Source organism: Nannobrachium achirus (assembly GCF_963921795.1).
Source record: "Nannobrachium achirus genome assembly, chromosome: 5".
Classification (NCBI taxonomy): Eukaryota; Metazoa; Chordata; class Actinopteri; order Myctophiformes; family Myctophidae; genus Nannobrachium; species Nannobrachium achirus.
The window spans coordinates 25,350,754-25,365,274 of NC_137814.1; the positions used below are offsets into that span (position 1 = coordinate 25,350,754).

The following is a 14,521-nucleotide window of genomic DNA, read 5'->3' on the forward strand; positions in this document are numbered from 1 at the left end:
CACAGTTATTCTGTGTATCGGTTAAGATGTATATTGTGTTTTTGAATGGTGCTTTTTCATTAAAGGGATCCCTGTTTTTTACAGTTAAGGTTCATTTGGTATGTACCGGTACATCACATTGTTTGACTCGTAGTGACAAGATGTGCAACAGTTGTTGTTATATAGTTGCCACCACTGCCAACAGGCCAAGGCAAAGAGCAGTAACTGCATGAATAATTAAACACAAAACAAGAGTTTGAAGCCAAACTCCTGTGCTGGCAGGAACACAGACGGATAGTGAATTATCTTGTAACTTTTATGAAGATCATGTTGAGCTATATAAAATCAAACCCCCAGTGATGACCTTTGGAAAGTGGCTCCGCAGTCACTAGCCAGAGTAAAGACAAATAGGCTTGTGAAATGCTAATAGCCATTTTACTCCTTTGTACCGGTGCGCACAAGACATAACGATAAAGACCACCTTGATTAACCTTGACCTTGACTAGCCTTGATTTGCATTTTCCATTACACAACGTCATTGAACCCTGGGAACAGTGTCCCTATTCTGGGGGAAATATTCGCTGATAACAGCAGATCCACAAGCTCACAATGCGCCATCTCGCAACCCTGGCCCCCGAGCTTGTAGATTAGCTGTTTTCAGCAACTACATTTTGTGTCAAGGGGAAAAAAAGGTTATGTATAAAAACCCCTGGGGGAACCCCGGTCAACTCAGTATATGATATGACATGACATGATATGATATGATATGATATGATATGATATGATATGATATGATATGATATGATATGATATGATATCGTCGTTGTCGGGCAGGAAACATTGTATCTCCAAGTTTCAAATTTGTCAGTTCTTTCGCCCTGCTTCATCATACAAGGCCGTCGCACAAAAGTAGTGAAAACAGCAGATCTACAAGCACACAACGCCTCGCGTTGTGTGCTTGTAGATCGGCTGTGAGGTGTTGTGTGCTTGTAAATCTGCTGTTTTCACTAGTTTAAATCATTTTTAAAATGATAAATGCAAAACGAACGGTTTTGGACATACAAGGTTTTCACCCGACAACGACGAGATGATAAAAGTTAGTGCTTTATTGTCGGCTCACACTGAACTGTGTCTTGACCCAGCAGCCCTGTATGCAAAACACACACATTTGACACAACACAGAGAACATAAAAACATAAAAACAAGAGCCACGTCCACCACCTACCTAGCCTACACCCCTTGCCAAACTCCTGATTAAGCCTCAAAGTCGACTCATGGACAAAGGACCTCTTCAGTGTGACCTTATTGCAGGATTTAATTAAAATGCGGCGGCGGGTGCCGATGAAAGAACAACAAGGCATGACTGAAAGTGTGTTTCACCGCCACGGCGTACCCAGGGGCGTCACACCAAATTCTGGGCCCTGGGTACAAGGATTCACTGTGGGCCCCCCCCATGAATGTTAACTATTGAAAAATAGCAGATATACAAGCTCACAGCGCGGCACCGAGTGCCGCGCTGCAAGCTTGTAGATCTGCTATTTTTGAGAAAAGTGTGCAAGAAACCCATGTTTCCATGTCAGTGATGCTCAAAATTTTTCATGTGAAGGACCCCCAAAATGATATGAATTTGGGCACGGACCCTCATCTCAAAATATTTAGTTCCAGGGACCCCCCCCCCCCCCCCCGGAAGCAAAATTTGAGTTACAAATGTCCGCTTAAAAAAATACATATTCAAAGATTTGCACACATTTTCACGACTTTTCAAAATTAACCAGATCTACAAGCTCGCAGCACGGCACTCGGTGCTGCGCTGTGAGCTTGTATATCTGCTATTTTTCAATAGCTAAAGTTACTAGGGCCACCTCCTCCACCTTGGGCCCTAGTGACTCAGTCCCACTTTCCTACCCCTTGTGACGCCCCTGGGCGTACCTGTCTCCTCCAGCGTGATGATCATGGTGCCCGGGCCGAAGGCGTTCCAGGCGGTGCAGTTGTACGGCGAGTGGAAGTCCGTCTCCATCACGTTGTTGATGGTGAGCGTGGAGAGGACGGCGCCGCCCTGCGACGGAGGCTTGCTCTGCTCCACCGTGTAGCGCTCCAGCAGGGTGCCCTTCTCCTTCTCCCACACGTTCTCCTTCCAGGCCCACACCTGCGAGGAGGAGGGCAGGGACGTGCAGAGAATATGTTAGAGAGGCAGGGCTGACATTCTTTTTTTTTTTTTTTTTGGCTTTTTGCCTTTATTGACGAAGGGAGGTCCAGTAGACTGACAGGAAATGGGGAGAGAGATGGGGAGTGACAAGCGGGAAACGTCGTCCGGATCGGAATCGAACCGGCGACGCAGCGGCAACCATGCCTATGTGGCGGTGCCTATGTGGTATGCGCCTTGACCAAGCTCACAGCGCGTCGCGCTGTGGCGCATTGTGAGCTTGGAGGTCAGCTATTTTCGGTACTTGATACCACACTACACTAAGGATTATCTAGTGAATATTGGAGATATGGATGGACATGGATTTCTACACAGACAGGGCAAATCTTTCAACATAAGACGCTGCATTCAAGTTAAAGGACAACTTTGTTTTTTTACAACAAGGGTTCATATTTTAGATTGTATTTAGAGAAAAGAAAAGATGAGTGTTGAAATGTTTTCATTTACTACTTTCTATTGTTTTAGCGATTTTAGTATTTTGATTTCAGTGGGTGGGGGCAAGTGGATAAAATATGTCTTTTTAGACACAATAAGCCAGCAATTTCCCCATAAGTCACTTCTGCCCATGAAAGATTGCGGTGCATCTTGGGAATGTGCTTATTGTGTCTAAAAAAACAAATTGTTAAAATCACTAAAACGATAGAAAGAAGAAAATTTAACACTCATCTTTTCTTTTCTCTAACGACTATCTAAAATATGAACCCTTGTTGTAAAAAAACAAAGTTGTCCTTAAAGGAGAGTTTATACAAGGCAATGCTCTTGAATGGTGCCTTCAGGTATGGCATGGTGGCATGGTGGCATTTGCATTTCTTTCACCATAGTGAAAACTGCATTCATGGTCTTAATGACGGGCTCAAGCCTCCTTTGATGTCTATGTGTGCACGTGCCTGGAGGAGGAGGAGGAGGGGGACAAATCCGTTTGGAAACGACTCCCTCTTTTATCGTCTCATAAATGTCGGGATCAAAAAGACAAATTTGCTCTCGGAGCAGTTTGTCACAATGGATGAATAATCGGTGATCTCCCTTTGAATCGGAGGGGGAATACAATGTGAATATTCATCGGCGTCATTTGAATAAGGAGCGATAAGGGGGGGGGGGGAGGGGGGGTGTTGGCGTTCAAGCAGGCGTACATTTCACTGTGAGTCGCAGAGCAGCGGGATGACGGATGAGATGGAGACGGGGTGAGAGGATGAAAGCCCGGACTGACAGCTAAAGACAAATATGAGTCACAGATATGAAAGACGCTCAACTCAGCATGTTTTAAAGGGCACACAAACTGTGCCCCCACGTGGTCCGACTCCCTGTAATCAACTTTAGTTTGACACGCTGTTTTTACAGGCCTCCCTCTGCATAGCTGGAGCTGCTCAGGATGTGCTCAGATCACACCGATAGCCTTTATCTGTTTATTTACTTTTTCTCCAATTATCCATAGCAGACAAATGTACAGTATTAAACATGGGGAGGGTAAGACTGCAAATTGGTGAAGTGATTTGGTATTTTCCCAGGGTGGCCTTGAAGCACCAGTCAAACGTTGCACTGGGCTTTGGAGCAAAATTCAAGCCACACCGGGTTCCTGGATGGGGCTCTCCAGATCTTTTCCTCAGTGGGAATGAGAAAGGAACACTTAATTTTATGAAGGCACACAGCTAGCTGTTGAAGTCATCTATAGATACTGTACACAGATAGATACAAATAACTAGGGGTGTAACGATATAGTAACTGCATCGAAATATTGTTTTTAACTTAAAAAATCGAAGTATATCGAAATGAAAACAGCTAAAATCGAATCGTACCGTTTGAATTTGTATCGTATCGAATCGGCAGTGCAAAGAATCGATTGTATCGATACGACCTACTTGCATTGTATTTAGCATTTTTAAGAAGGAAACATTAAAAGGAGGGGTATAATAGACCCTTTGTCAGCCTTCTGATTGGTCCCTGAGACTCCCTGACTGGCCAACCAGAAAAAACATTCACTTTTTGCTATCGGGGGTGGAGTTTGTGCAGTGGAGAATGTTGCTTCAGCCTTTCAAAAACTGTCCGCAGTGCGGAGCACGGCAATCGCCTGGTACGGCCGCGGCAGTAGGGGGCGATCTCGCTCATCATAATGAATAAGCTTCAACAAACTAGTTCACATGGACCTTATCAATGGTCTAACTAGTTACGATTGGGTACATATATTTTAAATGGGCAGAATTACGTGTATGTGAGGAGAACAGATTATAGTTCTCCTCTTCCTACCCAAGATTCAATGCGCTTTCTATTGCTATTTCTATTCTCTCTCTGATCCAGAGGATTAAACTAATTAAAACATATATTTTCGGGGGGAAACTACTGTTTTGCTATGTAATTACTGTACCCTTTTCTTCCCTTTTTATTAATATCACGTAGATGTGTTTTTATAGCTGTAATGAGGCTATGAACAAAAAAAAAATCCCATCCACTTCCACTATAAAAGAATCTGCAATAGTGATTCTGTCCCACTGGGATTAAACACATTAAAACATATTTTCGGGGAAACCCCCTGTTTTGCAATGTAACTACTGTACCTTTGTCTTCCCTTTTTATTAATATCACCTAGATGTTTTTCCTTTGGTACTTTATATAGCTGTAATGAGGCTATGAAAACATAAAAAAATCCCATTCACTGCCACTATAAAAACAATCTGCCCAGGGAAAATGTCCCATCATAGTAACAGGGCAGAATGGGGCGGGATTTGCAAACTAGTCTATTACTTTTCCATTCCATATAGCTACACTGGTCTATCGATAAATGTGTGTAATCTCTGGGTTCATATTAAGGTGCAGGTTTGTCAATATACAATGTCCATGTATTTGCCAGATAATCACAGAGTTTACTTATTTATATCCATAATAATACATGTTTCCCTTAAAAATCTGCACTATCCACACCTTTCACACAGATTTATTTTCTTTGCTAAATAGTTACTATATCGATTTTAATTCATTGAATCGAATCGTATCGTATCCCCATGAATGAACCAATATCGTCCATGTATCGTATCGTCAACCATGTATCGTGATATGTATCGAATCGCTATTAAAATGTATCGTTACACCCCTACAAATAACGTATGCAACTCTGCCACAGTCTCAGACTTTTGTCTCATTGATTGTAGCGTATCTAGGTCTTGGATTTCTACGGTATGCTACCTAGTTTAGTTCTGTGTCTTTCTGTGCCAGCTACATCTCATTTGTAATCACCCCTGATGTGTAGGCCATATCAGTCTTGTTCCCCAGTCAGTCCTTGTTGAGTCATTCTTGTGTCACATGTTTTTAGTTTGTCTGAAATGTTTGGATCCTGCTACCCGCGTGTGTTGCTGCTGCATTACATCAGCACATGACAGAGACGTTATGAGCTTGTATATTTTCAAAAAGAGATTTCGTAGACGGAATAAAGTTAGTACGGACCACTGGGGGATCCCAGTCAACGAAGTATATACCGGTAGGGTCTAATTGGTTAATAGTGTGTAGTCTGACCACAGCATTGGCCTGTCTACCATTTGAAAAAGGTCCAATTCTAATAATATCATGAGAGCTTCCACTCTCATCGGTACAAACAAACAGACATATTGGACACACACAGACACAGATAGCTTGTAGACAAACCACACTCACATATGCACACACTCAAAGCCAGCTTGCAGACAGCAGCCAGATGGAGAGAGCTGCTGAAAGCTGGGAGATGAAAGGTATTCTAAGCAAAGCAAATTATGGATGCCCACACCTTGTAAATTAGTTTGTTCCGAGCGCCGTCTGAATTAAAACTTTGCAATTCCTACACTGTAAAATCCTAAGCGTTCATTTGACTGTGGGAGCGTAGAATTATACGGGTCCCTCATTGCACCCTCTCACATTGCAACTGAGGATTTCACTGCAAATTTATTGTGATGTGGTTGTTGCAAAATGTATGAGGGATTCGGGCAAAATTAAAACATGCACACGCACATACACACACGGATGCACACGCGCGCACACACACACACACACACACACACACACACACACACACACACACACACACACACACACGCACACACACACACAAACAAGCCTGATACACATGGCCGCATGTGCGATGGCCTGAGCACAAGAGCAATAAAACGGCAAGCAGGTTTCTCTACTCAAAATGTGCTGAGGAAGAGATTTGATATGAAGTTATTAAATATGAAGCATGAAGCTATCAAATATACATACACTCATATGTTTTTGCTAATGTACCTTTTAACCTGGTTTAACTAAAGATAAATGCCCCAAACTGAAGTGGAAACAAATTATTTCTTTCTTTGTCTATTATTTTCTTTCTGTATTTCTTTCTCTATCGAATAGTCTCTCTCACAATATGACATTTTCTCATAAAATGTCTTTTTCATAACCCCTCCCCCACACACTCATGCATATCGCGCGCACGCACGCACGCACGCACGCACGCACGCACGCACGCACGCACGCACGCACGCACGCACGCACGCACGCACGCACGCACGCACGCACGCACGCACGCACACACACACACACACACACACACACACACACACACACACACAGATCATCATATTCCATATTTCATAAGCATTGTGTGTCCGCATTAAGCAGAGACTATAATGTCATCTCACATTATGCGCTCAGAGCACTCTGCCAGAGCGACAGACAGTGAGCCGCGGCTTTTTAAAAGCTCTTCTTCCTGTCATGTCCACACTCCACAATTGGATAATTGACACTGAAAGGTACAGATTTTTACTCTTCTCTCTCTCTCTGACTCTCTCTCTCTCTCTCTCTCTCTCTCTCCCCCCCTTTTTCATTTGTCCTCCCTCCCTCGCTCACTCTCCCCTTCCACCCCCAAAAGCCATATAGCTGTGATTTCCATTTTCTGACATCTGTCTGGGTGAGTTGTGAGCAATCCAATCCGGGCCATGTTTTGTAGGTCCATCATCATCATCATACCATTACTTTATTCACTCATGCACTGGGAAAGCTCCAAATGATGTACGAAGAGCACACACACACACGCGCGCACGCACGCACGCACGCACGCACGCACAGCTTGCAGAAAGTGTGAAAAATGGACCAGCAAGGATCCATAAAGTGTAATATACTTTTACTTGTGTCAGTGTAGATATTTATGGAGCTATGAGCAGACTGAGCAGGTTAACTGAAACAGCTGCAGGTGTTAAGTGCCTTGCTAAACGGCACCTTGAAAGTAGTGGCTGAAGATGGGAGAGTGTGGCTCATGGCCTGATTCACTAAGCTGTTTAAGCCCAGGTTTTGAACGTACCGGCATTTACATCAAGCTATTTCGGTTGAATTTTGGGGGAGGGACGCTCTTTCTCACATCTGCACAGAGGCATGACCAAAACTTGCGTATACATATACAGTATGTAATTAGAATGCCTTATTCTTCCGACAAAAACAATTACAATAGTGCCCAACCACAAATAAAATCTTTGTCAAACGATGTTTGTATGCATATTATAGATAAAATTATCCTATATTGTCAGATTCCAGAATCATATATTTTACATAGAAAAGGCTTATATAATATCCATTCCAAGTTTTATGTAGTGAGGTTTAATTTTGTAAACTAAATTCTTCTCATTACATGTGAGAGCTGGCTATTTCTTTATTAATGTTCAATTGCCCTGATCTACAAGTTGTTATGCGGTGCGCCGAGCCGCGTTGTAAGCTTGTAGAGCTGTCCATTTTGAGGAGTCATGATGATAGCAGAAGAAGGCCCAGTCGCCTATGGTCCGTACAGCTTGGTCATGGAGCAATCACCCTGTTCTATTACAAAAGAAAGTAGCCTCTAGGCTATCCTTAATGCTAATAGTCTGTTTGCATAATTTATTCTTCCTGCGCAAAGAGTTTTTCAGACGGAGAGCGAGCCCACGCCTGAGTTCTCGCTTGGATCAGCGGGCTCGCACTGCCTTTCTCATGTGAACACACAGACGCACAATTGCTCCACCGATTTAGGCCTAGAATTATTGAATGCTATAGAAAAATAGCAGATATACAAGCTCACAGCGCGGCACAGAGTGCCGCACTGCGAGCTTGTAGATCTGCTATTTTTTTTAAAGTCGTGAAAATGTGTGCAAATCTTTGAATATACTGTATGTATTTTCAAAGCGAACGTTTGTAACTCAAATTTTGCTTCTGGGGGGTCCCTGGAACGAAATATTTTGAGATGGGGGTCCGTGGCCAAATAAATATCAGTTTGGGGGTCCTTCACATGAAAAGGTTTGAGCACCACTGACATAGTAGTCTCTCAAGAACAGACTAACTGGGCTCCAGTTAAGTGAAAAGGACCTCTTCTTTGACGATGGCTGGCCAGATTGCTGACATAGAAACATACCGGTAGGTTTTTAAAAAAATCTTCAAAAAGACACTTCGGGACAAAATTCTAATTTTCACGATTTTTCAAAAATAGCAGATCTACAAGCTCGCAGCGCGGCACTCGGTGCCGTGCTGTGAGCTTGTATATCTGCTATTTTTCAATAGTTAAAGCATAAAATAATGATACACAATAATGTGTACCCGTTCTGAATTTAAACGCCTGCCGATCTCTACGCCAGCCGATCTCTACACCTGCCGATCTCTACGCCTGCTTCAGCTGTGTCAAATCATCGTCCTGCACGTGTAGCTTGAAAAAAAGAAAACAGACCACAATCCAGCTCTTGTCGCTCCTGCATGAAACGAGCACGACAGTGCAGTAGTCACGGGATTTCGCCTGCTTGCCGTTCGCCGGTCAGATTGTCTGCGCCTCTCAACTAGTCGCCCGCCTCTTGTTGAAAACAAATTACTGTCTAAAGAGCCCTAAAAATATGTTTTAAGCCTGATAAAATAACATAATATATATATAGAACATTCCCATATTGAAGCTTTCCAGCAGATTCGTCACAACATATACCACTGAAGATGAGATCAAATGAAATGCATTATTATCATTATTATTATTTCCTAACTTTCCTGCTGTCCTGTGACTGAGGTGGTTTGACCCTATCTATCCAGGCATAGTGCGACGATTCGTAAGGATCAAAGCTAGTTCAGGGGGCGGTCCCAAGGGAGCGCGCGCGCGGAGGGGGGTGGGTCACTAGGTCCTGCCCCCCCCCTTACCCATAGTTCATAGGGAAGTCAGATGGTGGGACTCAGTCTTGTTGCATAGCACTGCTGCTGCTACCACGCTGCAGTACACACACAAGCGCCACACTTGTTGCTTGCAGGTAGCTGTGCTGTTGCCCACCGCTTGGAGAGGGTGCCTAACTTGGCTGAGTATTTCTGGCTGTTTCTGCTATTTTTACTATCGCTCAATTCATGTTCTTTAATAGCTGCCAAACTAAGAAGCTGTGTTCTTGGCCAGGTTGTATGGGAAGTTTGAGATTGTTATTCTGGTAATCGCTGAATTCTAAACTGCTGTTTCAAGGTTCAGATGTCTTGCTATCATTGCTGGTGCCTAGCTGATTTCTGTACTTTCAGTTGTTTGTTGCTAAAGCTATTTCAAAGGTGCTACAGGCTTGCTAAAGTTGCTAAAAGTAAACTCAGTATCAGAGAAGTTGGCTGTGGCTACGGGCTAAATGCTAACTTATTTCGTGCCCTGGTGGGCCTTTACTGGGCTACCATGAGTTAAAGTAATCTCAGTTGTTGGGTTGTCGATAACAATGTCAGTACTTTGCAACGGCGCGGGCCGTATCGGCTAGCGCGGAACAACAGGTTCATGTACAGTCAGCTTGGAGCTAGCTGGTGGCTATTGCTAGCCGGCTATTTCGGTAAGGATGCTGCTAGCTGGTAAATCAATGTGCTAGCCATGTTAATGCATAGAGCGGCGGCCCGCGTGGAAACATGGCCCCGTAGCAAGTAATGAATCACGCTTGGAGGATTCAGTTTGTAGGTTGCAGGTGTCTGTAAACGGCAGCGTTCACCTAGCTCTGAGCTAGCCGAGTCACGTCAAGCGGTGATTTACGGCATGACGTTCGGCAGCGAATACTAAGCACTGCGTGTGGGAAATGTAGTTCTCTATCATGCCAAGCCTCGGCGTCGTGCTAATAGCAAGAATCGTATGAATTACTAGTCACGTCAGGCCAGGAGGAAGCTTTCGATTCAAGCTTCGCTCGCAGCGTGCTTAATCTAGTTAGTATGGGGCCTATATTGCTTCTGCCTCGCCTCGGGTTATGTGTATGTTTACCTCTTTTGCACTGTCTGGCCGTCTTAACAGCTGATGCTTATGAGGTGCTAGTTGCTATACCATAGCAGCTAAATGGTTTCTGTCGCTTCTTGGACCACAGTAGGGCTGCTGCCAGTTACCGTGGCGTAGAAGCCCTCGCGGGATGAATTATTAAATACAGTAATCGCCTCTCTTTGAGAAGCCTATAAAGGATGTTTGTCTGCGTGGGCTCCTGAGAGGAGGAAACCCGCAAGCTCATAGGTGCCACAGTTTACGTGCAAACAATGTTTTGTTCCGCTAACGCAAGTCGTGCCTGTCTGTCCTGACGTCACCAGTTGAACTCGCTAGTGCACTGCATGCAGGGAATCGTAGTCTTCTCTAAATGCTCGGTAGCTCCAGCTAAATATTCTCTTCTGCTACGGTAGGAGCCATCGTTCATTCCAGCCAGGCAGCCACGAGCTGTCTGTTGATGGTCGGCTAGCTTGCAACTCAGAACTCATGTAGCTAAAGAGGTTTGCTAACGTTCCGTAATGACTCTTCAAGCTGCCTATTCCATGGGGGTTGCGTGTGTCCGTGGTCAGCAGCTACCTAGCATACAGGCTAGCAGAGGGTAACGTCACGAAGCGAAGGGTGGCGCTCGGTCTGCGCATTCTGAGCACATGGGTAATGTGGCTCTCTAGCATTTTAACCTCCATGTCACCTGGTCCGTTACGATTCTTTTTCGTTATTATATTATTTTATGTGCACGCGCAGTTCAATAGGGCAGGGATGCGCATGTATTAGTAATGTCTATGCTTCGCTTGTGCCCACTGTTCAAGCTTAGCACACAGGCTTCGTTTGCTGTTCATGAGGATTTGCCTGGTCTCGGTTAATGCTAGCTTTGCCCAAGCTGCGGCTGCCTGCTGGCATAGCAGCTGATGATGGTTGCCGATGCTACTCTGGTGAAAACGCTAACATCTGTTTATGTTTGCAGCTCGGGCCAGAAACTGCCGCGTGTCTGTTGGCATCAGGGCGGCGTCGAGTGTGGCAGCGTTGAAGTTGAAGTCATTGGATACTATCCTCTATCGAGCTGCCGTATTTGTTTCAATCTAAGGTTATAGTTCTGGGTCACTGCGTATCGCACTGTATGTCCTTGTGGTGTTTCCGTAGCTGCGGCACTCGAGCTAATAATTACAGCTAAGGCTACTGCTAGTGAAAAATGACGAGTTGTTTATCTTTACAATCACATTAAAGCGGCCACAGGACTGTTGCATCATGTTCACCATTGCAGCTCCAGGATAAAGGCTGCTAACGCCATGCTTTCTTTTCAGCTCGGGCTAAAGTGCTACACGTCTGTTGCTGCAGCTCACGCCAAAGCTAATACTTGTTTCGGGCCACGGCTGCTACATGTTGCTGCTGACATCATGTCTGTCCTTTCGGCTTCTTGTTGGAGCCGCTGCATAGCGGCTGCTACAGCATGCCATCGTTGCAGCGTCGCGCTGCAGCGGCTGAGTGTTTTCTGCTAACATGTTTATTCTTATAGTTTCGTCCACTACTGTATAGTTCCATGAGACCAGTCAGGAGTCGGTTGGCACTGGAGAGGGCGTCGCTACTACAGCTTCCGCTGCTTCTGCCGCTGCCATGGGCTGCCAGCCTGCCCACCCGCCCTCCTGCCTGCCCGCCCGCCCGCCCGCCCGCCCGCCTGCACTGCCTGCCCGCCCGCCCTCCCGTCCGGCTGCCCGCCCACCCGCTACAGCATCAGTTGATGCTATTACCGCTGCTACCATGAGCATGAACCAGCGCTGCGTCGTGCTGGAAGCCTGGGGTGCCGGCCCATCTTCCGGGGGCGCTGTCAGGCTGTGACCGTCGTCGCCACCGCCAGGTCGCAAGGGAACATGGGAAGCTGCAGTTTCAGCACCAGCGGTGGGAACTCCATTCCTCTCGCCAGCTGCAGCTTTCCCAGATGCACTGAGGAGCCACACTCTAGCAGGTAAATAGCAACGCATTTGCTTGTTCGATTCTGTGAGCGTTCAGCCGCTCTCTAAGCTGCTAATAATAGGCAACCATAGTTACATAGCAGCGACTTACTTGTACTGAATGTTGGGCTTTAGCCGCTCTCTAGGCTTGCATAGCTTGCCTTTAAGGTCAAGACGGGTATCTCGTGGAGATTCTTATATGTGCAGCAGCAGACTCTGCAGCAGAGCGCTCTGTGGGCTGCGAAAAATTTCTCGGTGATCCTAAAAGTCAGCGACCCTAGGCGTGGTCTCATTGCTATGGTCAGCTAAAGCTAAGATTGTATTTCTGCAGCAAGCACATGCGGTCACCAAGGCCAGGCTTAAGATGTGACTAGCACATGGCCTCTGAAGATTGCAGCTCGCAGTTAAACCAGGGAAGGTACACCAGTGTCAGTCGCAGAACTAACTCTCCCTTCTGTCCTTTCATGTCCATGCTGAACACCGGGCTGTCTGCCCGACGTCCTCGTCACACGACCCCCGGAGAGAGCTGCTAGATTGGCGGCCCGCCCCTCTTCACTCTGCATTCTCTCCGGATCGGTGCAGCCACACCACCAGCACTTCTGGTGCCCTCAGCTAACTCAAGATCCTGCACGCCCAGCTATCAAGCACACATAACACAGGACTGACCGAAGCGTGATGGTTCCAAGCTGGAGTTGGACGCGCTTCAGTTAACGCTTCTGCTGCTGATGCTAATAGTGCTGCAGGCACTATTAGCAGGGTTGTTCCATAGGGTTTCACTTGCTGCTTCTGCTGCGTTACTCGGGGCACGCGCCCCTGATAGGTTGCATGTTTTCTTTGCTGCTTCTGTTGCGTTACTCGGGGCACGCGCCCCTGATAGGTTGCATGTTTTCTCTGCTGCTTCTGTTGCGTTACTCGGGGCTCGCGCCCCTGATAGGTTGCGGGCCACGAAAAATTGTACGCTTTAATATTTCAATATTGCAAAAGCTAGGTGGTTGCTGGGGTGTTAGTTAGGTAGGATGTGAAGCTGTATGGCGCTGTAGTTATATGAATTAAAGGTTTCATCGCTGCTTCTGGTTCTGCTGTCTATATATATATACGTCCATGTTGCTGCTCCCGCTTTTCTCTAGGGTGTTTTAGTATGGCTTCAGTCAGATTGCAGTATATCGTTATAGTCAGCAGTACCACCTTCCTCACCGTTGGTTCGGTCTGCCAGCTGCTAACATTCTTAATTATTAAATTGCTTTAGCAGTACTTATAGCGTTTTGGCAAGCTGCCAATATCATTGCTTAGTATTTTGCCTTAGTAATATTCGCTCTGCCAGATGCTAATATGCTTAATTATTATTTTTGCGTTAGCAGGAAGGCAGTTCATAGTTTGTCCCGCAGTAATGATAAATTAATCGCTAGAGTCACAGCAGAGCTGCCTTCCTCGCAGTTGGCTAGCACTGGCATGGGATTCTGAGATTTTGGCGTGCTTTGGGGGTTTGTAGTTTTGGGGGGTATCGGGCCAGGGCTCGCTGTAATAAGATTATGCCCTCGATGCTCATGGTAACATGAGGATCGTGGGTTCAGCGAGCCATGGCCCGAGGCAGAACCCCATGCCAAACCATGCTAACTTAGGCTATAGATTCTATGCTGTCTTATAGTAGAGCTAAGGTAGGCTGCCAATACTATGCGCTTATATATAGGCTTAGATTCTATGCTGTCTCTATAGTAGGGTGCTCAATATGCCATGCTGTGTGATGCTTGCTTTCTGCCTTCATTCTGGTCAATAAAGTATATCTTAACCCAAGTGATCGTCTCCTGAAATAGTGCGACGATTCGTAAGGATCAAAGCTAGTTCAGGGGGCGGTCCCAAGGGAGCGCGCGCGCGGAGGGGGGTGGGTCACTAGGTCCTGCCCCCCCCCTTACCCATAGTTCATAGGGAAGTCAGATGGTGGGACTCAGTCTTGTTGCATAGCACTGCCCCGCCACCACCCCAGCGCCACCTTCAGGTTCTGCCTTAGATCCCCCTCGGGGGGTATCGGGCCAGGGCTCGCTGTAATAAGATTATGCCCTCGATGCTCATGGTAACATGAGGATCGTGGGTTCAGCGAGCCATGGCCCGAGGCAGAACCCCATGCCAAACCATGCTAACTTAGGCTATAGATTCTATGCTGTCTTATAGTAGAGCTAAGGTAGGCTGCCAATACTATGCGCTTATATATAG

At 46.0% G+C, this 14,521-nt stretch overlaps 1 protein-coding gene across 1 annotated transcript in view; it reads right to left on the reverse strand.

Annotated features, from left to right (window-relative positions):
- The window catches only part of kirrel1b (kirre like nephrin family adhesion molecule 1b), a gene marked incomplete at both ends in the record, with an annotated part of 106,108 nt that overhangs the window by 10,742 nt on the left and 80,845 nt on the right, over nt 1-14,521 (reverse strand). The window contains one exon of the mRNA XM_080725668.1: nt 1,909-2,125. Coding sequence (XP_080581794.1) covers nt 1,909-2,125 — 217 coding nt within the window. The remainder of the gene's footprint in view (nt 1-1,908; nt 2,126-14,521) is intronic.